This window comes from Propithecus coquereli, unplaced genomic scaffold (genome assembly GCF_000956105.1).
Source record: "Propithecus coquereli isolate 6110/MARCELLA unplaced genomic scaffold, Pcoq_1.0 Scaffold280, whole genome shotgun sequence".
Taxonomy (NCBI): domain Eukaryota; kingdom Metazoa; phylum Chordata; class Mammalia; order Primates; family Indriidae; genus Propithecus; species Propithecus coquereli.
Window position 1 is genome coordinate 2,835,791 of NW_012148397.1, and position 16,517 is coordinate 2,852,307.

Here is a 16,517-nt window from a genome sequence, read left to right on the forward strand (position 1 = left end):
TCCCAGCAAGGCCAAGCAGGATCTGATAATTATTTCTAAGCAAGAAAAGGTCATAGTCTAATTGTTAAATTGACACAACATCAGGCCTTGGATATGTAACTATTCACCATCAGTGAGGTCCTCGTTTAGGCTTTCCTGATTTCATAGGTAAATTTTGTCAAGAATGTGGATAGGCACAGAAATGACTCCCTCTTGGACATTGTGGACTGCAATTGTATTTATAGAACTGTTCCTTTTCCTCATGGGTCATGGTAGGCTGAATAATGGTCCCCTGACATGTTCACATCCTATTTCCCAGAATGTGTGAATGTTACCTAGATTACTCAGGTGAGCGTGATACAATCACACCAGTCCTTACAAAAGGAAGTAGGAAGATCCAGAGTTAGAAACAGAAGATGCCATGATGGTAGAAGAAGAGAGAGAGAAACAGATGAGGAGATGCTGTGCTGCTGGCTTGAAAGATGGAGGAAGAAGGCCATGAGCTAAAGGATGCAGATAGCCTAGCTGGAAAGTGAAAGAAAACAGATTCTCCTGAAGAAGCACAGCCCTGTAGACCAATATAGACTTCAGAACTGTAAGATAATACAATATTTTTTTAGCTACTAAAATCATGGTACTTTGTTACAGCAGTAGTGTGAAATAGTACATGGGACATGGTTTTCTAAAATCAGAGCCTCAGGTGAGGACTGGACACAGATAGTTTTCCTTGCAAGGAGATCCAGGAAGCAGCAGTGAGGGATAGGATGGTATGGCAGGGGAGAAGGGAGAGAGCCAGTGTAAGGAGGAATCATTGGGGTCACTGCTGCGGACAGCCAGGGATCAGTCCACCGGTACCTCGAGAGGCACATGGAATGTCTCTCAAACGTGTCCATCTGGACAAAGGCAGGTTGGGGCATTTAACCAGTTGTCATTTCCTATGGATTGAGGGCTGTCCCAGGAGGATTAACTCTGCCTCATTTTCTTTCTCTGCTTTCCGTCACATTAACCGAGCTCCTGCAATCTAGGAGAAAGCCCCAAAGCAGAGTGTAAAGAGATTGAGGGCACTCCACGGGGCAAGCCGGAGAGCTGAGGAAATTGCTCATGGCAGCAGCAGCTCAGAGCAGAGGCTCGCTGAGGTGATGGACTCAGCCACCAGGGCTGTCCTCCATTGGGCTGAACCCTCAAAGTCCAGACCTGTTCATTTGCTAGATCCCTCTCTGTTGTCTCTGTGGATTCAGGGTTTTGTGTGTAGACCAGACAAGTTTTCCAGTGCCTGACACATGGGAGATATTCATTATTTGCCCAGTTGAACTTCCTGGGACTACTAAGGCTGTCTCAGAAGTACCTTATGTCAAGGCTCCTTTGCTTGACTTAAGGGAAGCAGGTCTTATTTGGCATTTGGTACCTTTAATTTAATTCCCAAAATTTTATAAATAGGCACAAATACCACCAACTCTGGGCAGGCACAGCCTCTAGTTTCTACTAAGGGCCAGCCATCAAGCCAAGTCTTCCTCAGTGTATTAACTGAAATTCTTAAAAAATGGTGTTTTTCCTTTTAAGTTTTCCAGTGGAGCCTAGTTGTTTAATCCTGGAATATTAATAGTAAAGAGTTAATTCTATTTAAACAAAAATTGTGATTTCATTGACTAAGGAAATTGAAAAAATGAACACAATGACTCTGTCATAATAGCAGATCAAATGTCCCATAACTGGAACAATTACTAAAACGAACACCACTGTGATAAGTCAGCAGGCCTCAACATGGACTTGCTAAAGACTCAGATGATCATTAGCACTTTTTAATGATAAAGTATTTTTAATTAAGATATGTACACTGTTTTTTAAAGATATAATCCGATTACACACTTAATAGACTACAGTATAGTGTAAAAATAACTTGTATATACACAAGGAAACTGCAAAATCAAAATATTCATGTGACCATGTGACTCACTTTATTGTGATTTTTGATTTTGTTTTTATTTTGTTTTAATTTTTTATTTTTATTTTGTATTTATTTTATTTTGTTTTTGTTTTATTCTATTGCCCCAGGTAGAGTGCAGTGTTGTCATCGTAGCTCACAGCAACCTCAAACTCCTGGGCTCGAGCTATTCTCCCGCCTCAGCCTCTTGAATAGCTGGGACTACAGGCATGCACAACCACCGGCTAATTTTTCTATTTTTAGTGGAGCCAGGGTCTCGCTCTTTCTCAGGCTGGTCTCAAACTCCTGAGCTCAAGCAATACTCCCACCTCTGTCTCCCAGAGTATTAGGATTACAGGGGTGAGCCACTGCACCCAGCTGTGATATTTGCTTTATTACAAGGTCTGGAATCGCACCTGGGTATCTCTGAGGTATGCCAGTACATACAGCTTCTCTTTTAATAGTTTTAGGAAAAGATGCTGGTTAGATTCCATTATAAATAATGTCTAGGATATTGGTTTCAAATTTTGTATAAAAGCAACAACAGAACTCACCAAAGTGAAAGTATTCTCCCTCTTTACTTCCCAAGAATCACAAAATTATTTCTAAGTGTCTGTTATCTTAATGGCAAAGAAGGTGGCAGGCGTTCTGTGTTCCAGGGGCTATAAAATGCCAGGAACATATTAAGGAGGTCAGACTTAGCAGGGGTGTGGATGACATGAGTTTATACTTACAGTGAGTACGTCTGTGTGTGTGTGTGTCTTGGAAGTATTACTTTTCTCCATGCTTTCCCTGTAGGCAGTGTGCCTTTATAAATCCTTCGAGGACTCTAGGTTTTTGGTCCCGAGCAGGATTAAGAATCAATCAAAATACATTGCCATAACATTTTTATATCCTGCAAGTCAGAGATAGTATCCTTTCTTCCCTGCCAATCTAAGACCCTCCAAACTGATTCCAATAGACTGACTTTGACAAGAGTAAACCTGAGGTATTTTGTTGCAAGGATAAAGTAGCTGTCCATCCACACTAATAGCCAAAAGCAGAGTGAGTCAATGGAAGGAAAACAAGGAGGCAGGAGACACGAGTGAGTTCGTTTGGAAAATACATTTTTAGAGCTGGCCTAAGAGAGGATGAAATCTGAAGTTGTTCACCACTTGTTGAGATAATTATTTGCAGCAGGAAGTTTCTCTCTTTTTATTTGTGGCTTCTTTAAAGAGAGTTGCATTAAGCTTTTCTTTATTTCCAATATTTCTCACTGGCCTCTGGGACGTATCTGTGATGTCATTGGTATTGAAGACCTTTTTGCTCTTGTTCTTTTTATGTTTAGTGTCTAGTCGGCTATGTTAGCTGCTGTGACAACCTTGAATCTAAGTGATTTTGCACACAGTCATGTGAATGTTCCTTGCTGGGTGGCTCTCCAGGGCACCTCTCCTCTAGGCAGTGATCGACTGCTCTGCTCTATTGGAAGACTCCACCATCTTTGGAGTCCTTCCTTTCTATTTTCATGGACAGGAGAAAAGAGAATATAATGCAGGGCATTTCAGGGGCCAGATCTAGAAGTGGAACATTCTTTCACCTTCGTTCTATTGACTAGTGCTTAGTCCTGTGGCCAAAATTATTGCAGGAAGCCAGCAGCACAAGGTGCAGGACCCATTGTGACAAGTAGCCAAAGACTAATAGCAAGGAGGGTTCTTAGCTCAAAGAGCTTATTTCCTAACACTGAAGCATAGGTTGCCAACTCAGATGCCTAGACAGCCAGGTGAGTGTTTAACTAAGTCAAGTGAACAGGAACAATAACGTAGGGGGTGGTGCCGACAAGGACAGCTTGGAGAGGCACACTCTATATAACATGATAATTTAACTTCATGACAGACCGCTCTGGCTAGACTAACCACATCTGCTGGCCACATCCATCCCATATGCTGCCAGTTGGCAACCTGCAGTCTGGGAGAGAGAAAAGAATCCTTTCCCTGGAAGCAAACTCCAAAGTTGGCTATATCCTTGAATCAGTACCTGTCAGGATAAACATAAACCCTTTCTTTTTAAGATAGAGAGTTCTGTGCTGCAGCAAAGAAAGGGAAGCTAAAAGGGGAACCCAGGTATAAAGCGGATGATGTAAGGATTTGCTCTCCGTGCGTAAATTTAGGGCAGTGGCACTTGCGTGGAGGACAGATCTCTGAGCTGCCGCTTTAGCGATGCTTGGTGTCCTACAAAGGTAGCACGACTCAGTCACAACAGGCGCTGATGTTCTCACTGCGCAGCTGACCCGAGAGGCAAATGTCTCCTGACCGTCTCTCTGACGCAGGTCCCTGCTGTTTCTCTTTGCATACTTCTGAGCGCAGTTGATGTACTGAGGAGTGTATAGTAGCAACAAAAGTAATATTTTGGTGCTATTTGTCAATGTCTTCCCTGAGAAATATCAGTGAATCATGTATATGGGTTTAAATATAGTATATAAATAATAATAATAGTAGCAAACATTTGTGCAATCACTATATACCAGGTACTACTGAAGGCTCTTTACAATAATTAACTCATTAATCCTCACAATCTGTAAAATATCATTACTCCCATTTTACAGCTGAGGAAACTGAGACACAGAAGGTCACACAGCTGGTAACTGGCAGAACCAGGATTTGCACTCAACCAGTGTGGCTCAGACCTGTGCTTATAAGCCTGGATTCTCTTAGCAGGCTGGTTGTAATTTTCAAATAATAGAAATCCTTTGATGATCATGAACTGATAATTGCTGGTGCTTTCACAGGTGTATTGGTTACCTATTGCTTATGAGGTACTAGCTAATGCATAAATGGACAGAAGGACTTCATAGGAAGATTGTTATTGCCATGGCATTAAAGAGAAATTCGGAATGTTTCTCATAGCATATATTCTGGAAAAGTTAAAGAGGGTTTGGGGAAAAGTGTGTCCAGGCAGTATCTTTATATGTGTAATATCTGATAATGTAGGAGAAGGGCTTGCCTGGTTTTGGAGTAATGCCCAAGTACTAATCCTTACAACAATGGGGGGTGCTGCTTTATATCCCCCCACCAAATTCAGTGTGATTGAAATTGAAGAGTGGGTATCAGTGGCACAGATACTGCTAAGAAATCAAGGGGCAATAGCAGTAACTAGAACATTCTACCACTACTGACCAGTAAGACATTCTACTTTTGGAAAGCCCTAAATTAGTCTGGAATCTTTTTTAAATGCAGTTTTGTAATTTCAGACATGCGTTCCATGAAACCCAGAGAGCCACAAAGGTATTCAAAGCGAAGAGTGTATTGGTTAAAAAGACGAGTCTATACTTCTCTCCATTTACCCAGCTAATTCTTACTGTCGAGATGACAGAAGAAATGTCCCTTCTGTGGATTTGCTTTCTTGATAGCCCTAGATAAGGTTAGGCTACCCTCCTCCCCAAACTTTACATGTTCCTGAGAGACCTGCATCATCCTTTCGAGTTAAATTTTAACTTTAATTGAATTATGATTTTTTTAAATGCCTCTCTTCCTTTGTCGACCATAGTAATATTTAACACTTGACTACTTATCCTGTACAGCACTTTTCTAATTGTTCCTGGACAATGTCTAGCAAAGTCCTCATTGAATCCCAGGAGTTTAATAAGCATTTGTGAATCACTGAATGAATATTGTATGAGGGGTGGAGTAAATGAATGAGTGATTTGACTAGTTCCTACCTCACTAAGTCACCCCTTGCCCAGGAGGGCACTGTGTACTTTTATGTTACAAATCATTTAACCTGAGTTTTGACTGATAGATGGAGTGAGTCAAGAATTTGTAAAGACAAAACTGTGCCTTTGAGAATTCTCCCACCACTCCCTAATGGTCAGTGGCTGGAAAAAAAATTATTTGTTTCTTGATAACTCCAGAGGAGCCCTGAATAGACCCTGCCAGGAAATCAGGACAGAGCCTGAGTCATAAATGAACGGAGATGGAGAACACAACTCACGCATAGCGTCGTGCTCCTCATCACTGTGCTCTTTCTCAGTCGGTCCTGGATTTTTGCATTCAGTCTCCTGGGAGAAATTTCATCTCCCTTCGTACCAGTGGGATGCCCGGTTTACTGGTCTGGGTTTTGAGAGCAGAATTAGCCAATTAGAAGATTATTGTATAATTGTAGGCACTGGGTGCCTGGAGGCGACCCTTGACCATTTGCTGCTTAACTAAATTAGTGTTGGCCAGTAATAGATTTTCTGCTTGCAAAATTGCCAGCACATTATTCTGAGACCTGAATCTGCATTCTGTGTGCATGCCACTTGGGATGCCAGCATTATGATTGCTTCAGAAGTGATTTAACTAGAGCCTGTTCTCAAGACAAGGGAAAGTTTCACAAGCCGAACAGCACAGGCACTGGACTGTAGCATTCTTCCCCCTTTGATTTGAGAGAGATGATGTCGGTCAGGGTGATGACTCCCCTGTTTCAATTTTTCTGATGTTGCTCAGGCCGGCCACACTGTGAACCTCCTGAGATTGATTCTTGCTCTCCTTCCTCAGGGTTCAGTGCATTTCAGAGGGCTGATATTTAGAGAGAAGCCCTGGTTCCACAGCTTCCAACCTTTTGTACACTCCTTTGAATTTGCTGGTGGAGAGGATAATGAATTTTCCTCAACTGCCCGTGTTCAGTGGTTCGGAGTGTGAGGTCTGGTATTAAAGTCTGGTTTTCTAAAAACAGACAGAGTTGAGGATTTGAGTGCAAATAGTTTATTTGGGTGGTGGCAGGACTTGGGTTCAGAAAAATACCAATGGGGGATGAGGAAATGAGCCAAGGAAGAGAAGGCAGCTAATGAAAAGTGAGTTATCAATCCAGACACCATCCTGGACAAATGGAGCTGAACTGCAGGTGGAAACTGGGAGATAGAACTCATGCCTGCAAATCATCTCACCTGAAGGGTGAGGGGTCTGGGGTATTTACACACCAATTCCCAGTGGTTATTGGTCAAAGGCTGCTCCTGGAGTGACGGCAACTTCCAAACACTTGCTTTTGGCACCTTGCTTTCCACAAGTTTGAGAGTAATATCTCAGGGCAAAAAACACAAAGTCTTGCCCTCTGACGTGGAAGGTCTGAGGGGAATGAGCAGAGCTCTGGCAGTGTGCCAAATCAGAAGACACTTAAGCCTGGGTTTGAATTCTGGCTTCACCCATCCTAACTGTGATCTTGGATAAGCTTGTTAACCTCTCTAGAATTTCACATCTGCCCACTGTGAAATATATCTATTAATGTATTAATAGTACATACTTAGTAGGGCTACTGTGATTCAATGAGATTATGCATATAGTGGGTTTGGCATAGCGATGGCCATGTAATAAGGGCTCAGAAATGTTTGCTTTCATTCATTGCGCGTTACAGAGCATCTTCCCTGTGCCGGTGTGTGGCAGGTGCTCAGTAAGAACACGTCAGGAAGAGGTGATCCCTATCTTCACGGGGCTTAAAGTCTTTGCCTACTAAATCTTAAGACCGTTTCTTATTTTCACTAAGTTACACCTTGTCCGGGAGGGTGTCACATACTTTCATGTTCCAAAGCATCTAACCTAATTTTTTGACCACTGGATGAATTGTCTTAAGAATTTGAGGGCCTTGGGAAACAATTGTAGATATTAAATTTTCTAGTAGCCAAATTTATAAAAGGAACAAGAAACTGGTGAAATGAATTTTAATATCACTTATGTTTAGTTTGCCCCATATGTAAAATATTATTGTTTCAACATGTAATTAATATAAAATTATTAATTAGATATTTCAAATTCTTCTTCTTATTTCATCATCATCAAAATCTAATTTGTATTTTGTGCCTACAACATCTCAGACAGCTACTTTTTTTTTTTTTTTCGTTTGTTAGGCTTGTCAAGTGAAGTAGTGGGAGTGGAAAAGGAACAAATGAATCTGTAGACAGCTACATTTTAAGTGCTCAGGAGCCACCTGTGACTCATGGCCACCATATTGAGCCATGGTGAAGATCTAATGGGCCGTGAATTCCTTTTAGAAGTAACTTCACATCAAAATAGTTCCACTTTCTTTTTCTTCCTCTTCATAGATGACAAGGCTCCTTTGCACATATGAAAATGAAGTTGGTTTTAGCTTAGGCACCATAGGAAATTGACAGTTTCTGTAATAAAATTTCACACATGGAAACTATGGTGAGAATCTTAGCAGGTGTAAAAATCTGATGAAGTTATTTCTTTAACTGCAACTTAATGGAAACTGCAGCAGCTGTTCCCATTTGTGCGTTTTCCAAATTTCGTTGCCAAAACGAATCGTTGGCAGCCACAGGATAAGTATCAACTTACCTCTTCATTTGGGATATGAAATTAAAACCTCAGCTCATTTCTAAAAGTCACAGATTTGGTGAAAGTTAGCAGGGCAAACACATATACTGCTATTAAAATATTGATGGCTTTGGTTTTTCTTAGGTGCTGCTGCTAACATCTGCAGAAGATTTGAACTGCACTCCTGGATTTCAACAGAAAGTGTTCCATATCAGTCAGCCAGCTGAATTCATTGAGGACCAGTCAATTCTAAACTGTAAGCAGTGTCACTTGAAGATACTTTTGGCCTCTTCTCACATTTGGTTTTACTAATGTCTAAGAATGTGTCTCAGTATGTGGTATTTCCTAAACTGTTCCCTGATTTTTCTTACATGACTGCTTGACACAGGGTGGAAGCTCTTAAATTAGGGCCTTGCCAGCTTAGAGGTTAATAGGGTGGTAATATCTCTTTTTGGGATCTTATCATAAGTGAGCATTTCCAGACTGCTCCCAGAAAAGGAGGCTGTCAGCCTCCAACGTGAGTTCTACACTATTCAATGGAAATGAAATCCATTTTCCCTGGGCAGACCCCCAAGAGCAAAATCATTACTTCCCTGGAGATTTCTGTTCTACCTGTAGTTTCTCATACGTAGCATTAGATCAAAATAATGGTGAGAACATGATATTGGCTTCTGGGAATTCTTAGACTTTGGAATGAAAAACACTTATTCTTAAGGCTAATAAGATGGTCTTTAGAATGATTCAAAATCTCTACTGGTTATTTTGTGAATTAAACACAAATCCCCCAAAATTCCAGTTGATTTCCTTAAAATATGCATCCCTCAGATCTGTGGTTATGATCGCTTTCTATTTTAATGCCAGTATTATATATTTTATCTTTAAGAGGTCACAGCTTTCATTGCTAAATGCATAACGAGTATAGTTTTAGAACAATAAAATTTAAAATTGATAATAGGAAAATAATCATTTACTTTTAGGCTCTCAAGCACCATTCCTTAACACTTGGGAATGAAGGGTATGAAAACAGTAATCTAATTTGGTCAGATGCTCTAAGGTCTTTTTAAGGAAGGTGATTCCACATTTGCCCTTCTAGTCTTGGGTTTGCCTTCCAGGCTAGCCATATTCCTTCATTTCTGTGTATGTGGCTGTTATGTTCAAAGAAAAGAAAGAAACAGCCCGCTTGATTGGATTATTCTGTGAAGCTGGGACACATTTTAAGAGTTGAAAGAAACACAATAATGAAGATGCACTGTTGAGCATCAAGGGAGCTGTCCAAGGTGAAGCCCATACACATCTTGATGCAATTACGTCAATGAAATCATTTCAATAATTAGAGTCTGTAATGACAAGGTACAGGACTGGCGCAATAAGTGAATTCCAATATGATATTTCCTGTTAATTTGATCTCAGTATGACTCTTGGGTCAGGCCATCAGGAGCCTTCATTTGTCTTTTGATTTCTGTATTTATCAGAATCAATATATTTCAAGCAGAACTTGATTAGCGAGAACCATTTTTCTGGCTCTCCTCTCTTCTCCTCTCTTCCTCGCTTCTCCTCTCTCTCTCTCTTTCTCCCTTTTCTTTTTTTCCAAGTGATTATCCCAAATGGCATCTATGTTAACATGCTTGGAAATGCGAAGCCACCCTGAGCATGGAAATTAATAGAGTTGGTATGCAAAGCAGGCCCATAAATGTGATTGCTTCTGTAATCTTCACGACACCAAACAGCTTTTAATTCACTGCTGAGAAGCTGGAAACAATCATACTTTGGGGGATCTTTTTAATTTAAACTAGGCCATACTGTACATTCGAATATCACAGTTTTGTATGTGTCTGTGTGTGTGTGTGTGAATGTGTGTGTGTTTAATCCCCTAAGCAATTAAGTAGGTTATGGTTGTTGGTTCTGTGTAAGCTACTAAATGCTAAATGGGACTGGGTTGATTATCAATGATAGCACATTCAGGAAAAGTCAGTGATACAAAAATTGAGGACATTTATGATTTTATGCTTTTGTGTGAGTTGTTGGGTCAGCAAAATTTGATTAGCCCCTCTTAGTAAAACCATATGTTCATCTATCTTTATATAAAATACAAAGAACACATCAGGTCAGGCACTTTTAAGTTTGTCTCAAAGCAGTGAACATAGGTTGTGATGAGTATAGACCTGCAGGTAAGGTTAATTGTGCCTAAATGAAGAAGAAAGTTTTCAAATGATTGAGAATGTCTATTGAATGTTGTTTTGGAAAAAGTGGATTTCCAAAAATACTATAGTAGTAGCAATGCTTTGCTCTATTCCACTTGCAAAAGGAAATAAAAATCTCAAAATGTTGAATGGACTTTGCTACTTATCCAACAAATACTTTAAGGTAGTATCTCTCTCTCCCTCTCCCTCTTCTCCGTCTCTTTCCCTCCCTTGCTCCCCACCTCCCCATCCCTCCTCCACCTCTCCCTCCCTTCTCTCTCATTCTCAGTTTCTTTTGTGCATTTCCTATGGTTCAACATAAAACCCTTCTATCTCTGAAAAATGTGATTAAACAAGCAACTGATGTGGCTTCTGCTTTCAGAATGAAGACCCTAATGCCCAAAGCTAACTTCTGAATGAAAAATGAAAAGAATCAAACAGAACTAGGAAGTTTAAAAATGCTCAGATAACAGATGTCCAGGAAATGGTTAGGAATATTTTAGTGACCAATGAATATAAGTTGATGTTATCAGTAATAATCAAGGTTAAAAGAAACTAGGTTAGTAGTGTTATAGCACTTGCACTTTACATTTTTTCTTTATCTTTGCAATATTTAAGAGCTTTGGTTACCAGTCATTGTGAAGTTTTGTGTTGCAGAAGGTATAAACACAGCCTAATCAATCGGTTCACATTTATACTCTTCACCATTCTGTAAAGTTGTCTGAAAGTAGTTGTCTCTTCACCTGACAGGTAGAGTATATGCTCATACCCTAGACTTGTATCTAACCAATTCTGTGTTCAGCTTTTAGCAGCTTATATGAAATGTTTATTCTGTAGATGACTTCCTGCTATCTTTGTTCAGACAGTAATATTTCTTTTATCCTTTTTCATTTTCCTCTTCAATTTTCAATGATTTATCTCTTTCTACTTTAACTGTTACTAATGGTCACCTTCACTCCTTTTATTTCCCTAATATTTTATTCACTGTTCACTCCGATACATCTTTCTCTCAGTTGTTCTAAAGCCTTTTATTTTCTTCACATCCAAATAACTCTTTATTCTGCTCTCTTTTCCACTAACTAGACTTGCTTTCGACTTTAAAGGGCCATTTTTCAACAAGCTGCTAGGATCAAAACATAGCGTTCCACTATTTCTTCTAATGTAACCAGGGAGTGCTTTCGTTTTATCTTTCACAGCATGATACAAAGCCCCCAACTCACAATAACTTGGGCAAAACTTTCTTGGCTTCATCTCACTCTTGAAAGTTTAGCTGGGAAGATGTGGTTATTCCCATTTTTCAATGATAAATATAAGAAAAAAGGAGAAGACAGCTTTAGAAGACAGCAACTCTACTTGCAGATGGTGACTTGGAAAGAAAAAAAAGAAGGCAGCAATTCAGAAAGAAGACATCCCTTCAAGGTGTTTGGACTCAGGGAGGAATCTGTAAAGGGACTGTGGGAGGGGTTCTCTAGAGGCCTGGCACCCAGAACTCCCTCACATTGCCTGGTGTGGTACCTCTTGCTTCTCCTGAAACATGAAAATCACGTGATTCTGGTAGCTGCCTTCTTGGTACCACTAGAGTTGGACAGCAACCCTGGTTACAGCCTGTCAGCTCATACCCAGACTAGAAGACCCCTCAGGCTTAGAAGAATAGCGGGCCGGGACAACTGACCGGCCACCCAACTGGGGTAGGAAAGTGCCAAGTGATGAACCCTGACTATATTATGTTCTGAAAAATTCTAAAACAGAATATTCTACTCTGCCCCCATCAGCTCAGACAGACCTTCCCGGAATATGGAAGGATCTGTAGTCTTTGGGTTCACTAGGGGAAACCATACTCATGCCCTTTCAGCCTATTTTAGTGGAGGATGTGTCCAGCCTCCAGTCTCCAGAAAGAAGACCCCATTGGCCACCCGGCCACTATTAGGACTACACTTTTCCTTCCCTTTGTTCATTCTTTATGGGACACTCCTCTTGGACCACACACACACAAACACACAGATACACAGAGACAAATTGCCACACCTACGTTTACCTACAATACAACCTGTATAATCATACTTTTCGTAAAGAACCTGTATTAGTTAAAACAGGCTAGGCTGTGCTGCGGTATCACACAACCCTAGTGACCTAGCACAGTAAAGGTTTATTTCTCACTCAGATCATGCAGACGTAGGTCAAGCTGTCTCGAGGGGAACTCTCCTCCAAGTGTCTGCCCTGCATGTGGGAACCTGAGGACCCAGGCTACTGCCAACTTGGTCCTGCCATCTTGTGGCTTCCAGCATCCTCTGTCACTGAGCTGGTAGATGGGGGAACAAGAAAGAATGTGGGGAATGTGCCCCATATGCTTGACTACCTCAGCTCAAAAGTAGTATTTCTGCTCACATTCTGTTAGCAGACCTAGTCATGTAGCCAGTCTAACTGCAAGAGAGGCTGGGAAAATGTAGAGGAATACACGAGTATGGGTGCCTGATCACAATCTCTGTACAGATCATAACAAAATGATGTTGCCCACGTAAAAAAGAGATTCCTGAAAGAGATAAAAATAGACCACAAAGGAAGTAGCTGTCTTACAGTAACCAGGGCCTATGTAGAAGGAAGTTGGTCAGTTGAAGCAGGTTAAGTTGTGCACCTGTGACTGCGTCCTGCTTTTCTTAGTAAAGGATGCTTCCCACTGAGCAGTGTTAGCTTCTTTTCTGCTCCCTCTTGGAAACACCCAGGGGAGGAACCTCCTCTTCTGATGGTTCTAATAACTGTGGGCTCAGTTGCTTCCTCCTAATGATTATAATATTGTGGTTAAGATCACACAGTTATAAACTCAGATCGACTAGTGTTCACACACCCACACAGTCATATGTTAGCTGTGTGATCACGAGCGAGTTATCTGAATCCTCCGAATCTGAATTGTCTAGTCTCCGTAAGGATAATGGCAGACCCTACTTCTAGAGCTGATGCATCAACTGAGGGAAAACATGCTTAGAACATCGTCATGAATAAATAGAAGCTGCTATCATTACTACCACCATCACTGCCATCATTGTTGTTATTGTTATTTCTGTCATTATTTTCATTTATAGACCTTAGATCCAGTTTCCTTATAATGGCCATCTGAACCTAGCTTTAAAGAAGATGAATCATGTTGGCCATGAAAAGTCGGAAGAGATGAACAAGCGTCTAAAGCAGCAATTCTAGAACATTTGAAATTCATGGACCTGTAGAACATTTTTTTTAAATCTTGGATTGATAAGAGCATATTTTTTAAAATTTTGCTAAGCCTGGATATGAAAAAAATAAGTAAATGAAGGAGGGAGGGAAAATGCTGTTTACTTTGCCCAGTTTTCTTTTAAAAGGTCACTTGGCATCAAAAAACAAACAAAAAAAAGTAAAGACCAATTACAGAAGAAAAGGTAGTTCTTTGAATAAGTTTTGCTTTGTGAAAAATGCAACAAATACCTCATTTTGGTGAAAGCCACTGATCTAAGGCATTAGGTTGATGTTACTCTTATTGTTCTTGTCTAATATTCTTCTGAAATTTCAATATGTTAATTTTTCTGGAGAGGCATAGATAATTCTTAGGAGATTTTCTCACAAAGGGCTATATGCCAATGCTGAAAGAAGAGAGGATTTCTAGAAAAATATGACAGGTATGCACACAATCAGGAGCAGATGTTCACATGCAGGGTTCCACCAGTGCCAAACAGTGCAGCATCCTTGGCCTTGATAACTGACATTTGCTGTGTGCTCCCTAAATGCTGAGGGCCGCCTAGAACTCCACAATAGCCCTTAGGAGAAAGACATTCTCATGTGCCCATTACATAGGTGAGGACACCTAAGGCTGAGCTAGGTGAAGCAATGTACCCAAGGTCTTATTGCTTATTATTGTGGCATCGAGATTTGGACCTGAGATTTCAGGACCCTGGCTTTTATCCAAAGTTCTCTGGTCTAGTATCTCTTAGTTTTTCTTGATATTGGTGGTAATATATCAGGGAAATTTGCCACTTAATTTTCCCATCACTCTCATCAACCTGAATGACACAGAGAGAGAACTTCTGCTGCATATTTATTGTTGTTCATAGCCAAATTCATCCTTTCTGTGTACTATAGAAAAATAAGTTCTTTTTCCTTGTTTTGGATATAGACCCAGAGACAGACCTTCCATGACCCTTGCTTCTAACTTTCTGCCCTCCCCAGGAATTCCTTTCACCAAAACACTGCTCGGCCATGCCACCATGACACTGACCTTGGTTAGCAGTCAGGTCCTCCACGCAGTGCATGGAATCGCATTAATCATATTTATACTTAACATACATGAGTCATGGCTTTTAAGGGTGTTTTTAATTGACTGTAAATCAAACGGGGAACTTGAAAAATGAAGGCAATTAATGAAAAAGCAATGCAAGAGGTGTTTTGAATCCTAACACGGGAAATACACTGCCAGTGAATTAAATGTCAAAACAAAGGCCCTTTTGACCCTGATGAGAAGATTTCATTTGGATGGTAATAAATGGATGAACTCTCCAACCTGGCAGGTAGAGAAATGCCTGTTTTCTCAGTTCAGGCTTACTTAGGCTTTTGCCAGTCTCTGTTCTCTATCTTGAGAACTTTCTAGGTCCTTTTGCTTTCATTTTTTGTGTGTGTGATTTTTAAAAGTGACAATGATAGTTTCTTTCCATTTTCTGGTCATCTTTTGTACTACTATCTTGTATTTACTTTCAGGTTGGGAGATTGATTAGCTGATTAGTGAAATTATTTAATGTCACCTGGACTGCAGTCTGGGTAGAGCTGAACAAGGTTGGGGTTTCAAGCAGTGTATTTGTTTTAAGCTGTTGTGATATGCCAAGGAAAATTACTGTGGTGTCATCCAATTCACTGTATCATTATGAAGCTGATTACACTTTGGGTCAGAATGTGAACTCCTATTTACATTAATAAGAATTTTTTTCTATATTTACACAGAGCTCTGTAGAAATGTAATGTTTTTACAAGTTTGCCCTTCCCTCCCACCAACATATTTGTAACAATGTAGTAATCAGTCAATTAATATTTATTAGGAACCTCATAAATGCATTATACTAACTACCTCATAAATGTGAAGTCATATAATAAAATGATTGTAGGATAGGAAATGAACACATCCACACATCAGGGAGAGATATAATAAAATGTTCAGGGATCCTTTCATTGGATTTGGATCCTAATTTGTGCTTCGAAGAATGGGAAACACGAGAAGTAACGGAGTGACGGGCCTTTACCAGATGAGGAAACATTATGGCAGGTGGAGCTCTCTTGGCATAAATTTTCTTACCAGTAGAATGAAAGAAATAGATGAGGAGTATCACCCTGTCAGCCCGTGGGCTAAATTTACCCGACAAATATGTCCTGTTTGAATGCTCAGGGTGGGAATCCAAGGTGTTTAACAAAAGGAATTTGTCATTAACATTGAGAAGTTTACTTTAGAAATTCCCAATATCTCAGCAGTCTTGGCCCTCTGGAATATAGGTCCCAGAGGAAGGCTGCCTGAGTTCAAATCCAAGGTCAGCCCTTTATCAGCCAAGGAACTTAGGCAAGTTGAGAAAAAACAACACGAAACTGCCTTCCAGTTGTTCCAGTGAATATCTCGTGACTAACTCTCCTTGAGCCAGCTTGGGTCATGCGCCTAACCCTAAAACAGTCATGGTGCCCAAGAAGACTGTTAGCCACATGTGGGGAAATGGAGCTGCCGTTCCCTAAAGGAAGGAAATGATGCTGTGCTGGAGAAATCAAGGGTCCACCGTGAGGGTGTTGTGCTCTATTGCTAAGGTCCCTTTCAGTACAAATATCCTATGACTGCAGGCTCTGCTCCATGCATGACAATTTTTAGAACCCAGCACACACACAAATGGAAATGCCTTTTAGGTGGCAGGGGACAAGGACAGCCATCATGCCAGGTTTCATGCTGGTGATGCTGGTGAGCAGATTGCTTAATTAAGACTGTCAAATTCTAAGTGTTGCCATATGGCCTCACTCTTCAACCTGTTGAGTGTCTTCACTCACATGGATTTGGAGCTGGTATACATCTTTTATTTCTGTTTTTCTTCAAGGGACTATGAATGTAGAAACATATGCATATTACAGGGGCATCTCCTAATTTCAGGTATTAGAACTACATGAATCGGA

At 40.5% G+C, this 16,517-nt stretch overlaps 1 protein-coding gene across 3 annotated transcripts in view; it reads left to right on the top strand.

Moving 5' to 3' along the window:
• The window catches only part of CDH13 (cadherin 13), a 977,229-nt gene that overhangs the window by 197,010 nt on the left and 763,702 nt on the right, over positions 1-16,517 (top strand). For all 3 annotated transcript variants that reach the window (XM_012648206.1, XM_012648205.1, XM_012648204.1), the window contains exon 2: positions 8,326-8,437. In XM_012648206.1, coding sequence (XP_012503660.1) covers positions 8,326-8,437 — 112 coding nt within the window. The remainder of the gene's footprint in view (positions 1-8,325; positions 8,438-16,517) is intronic.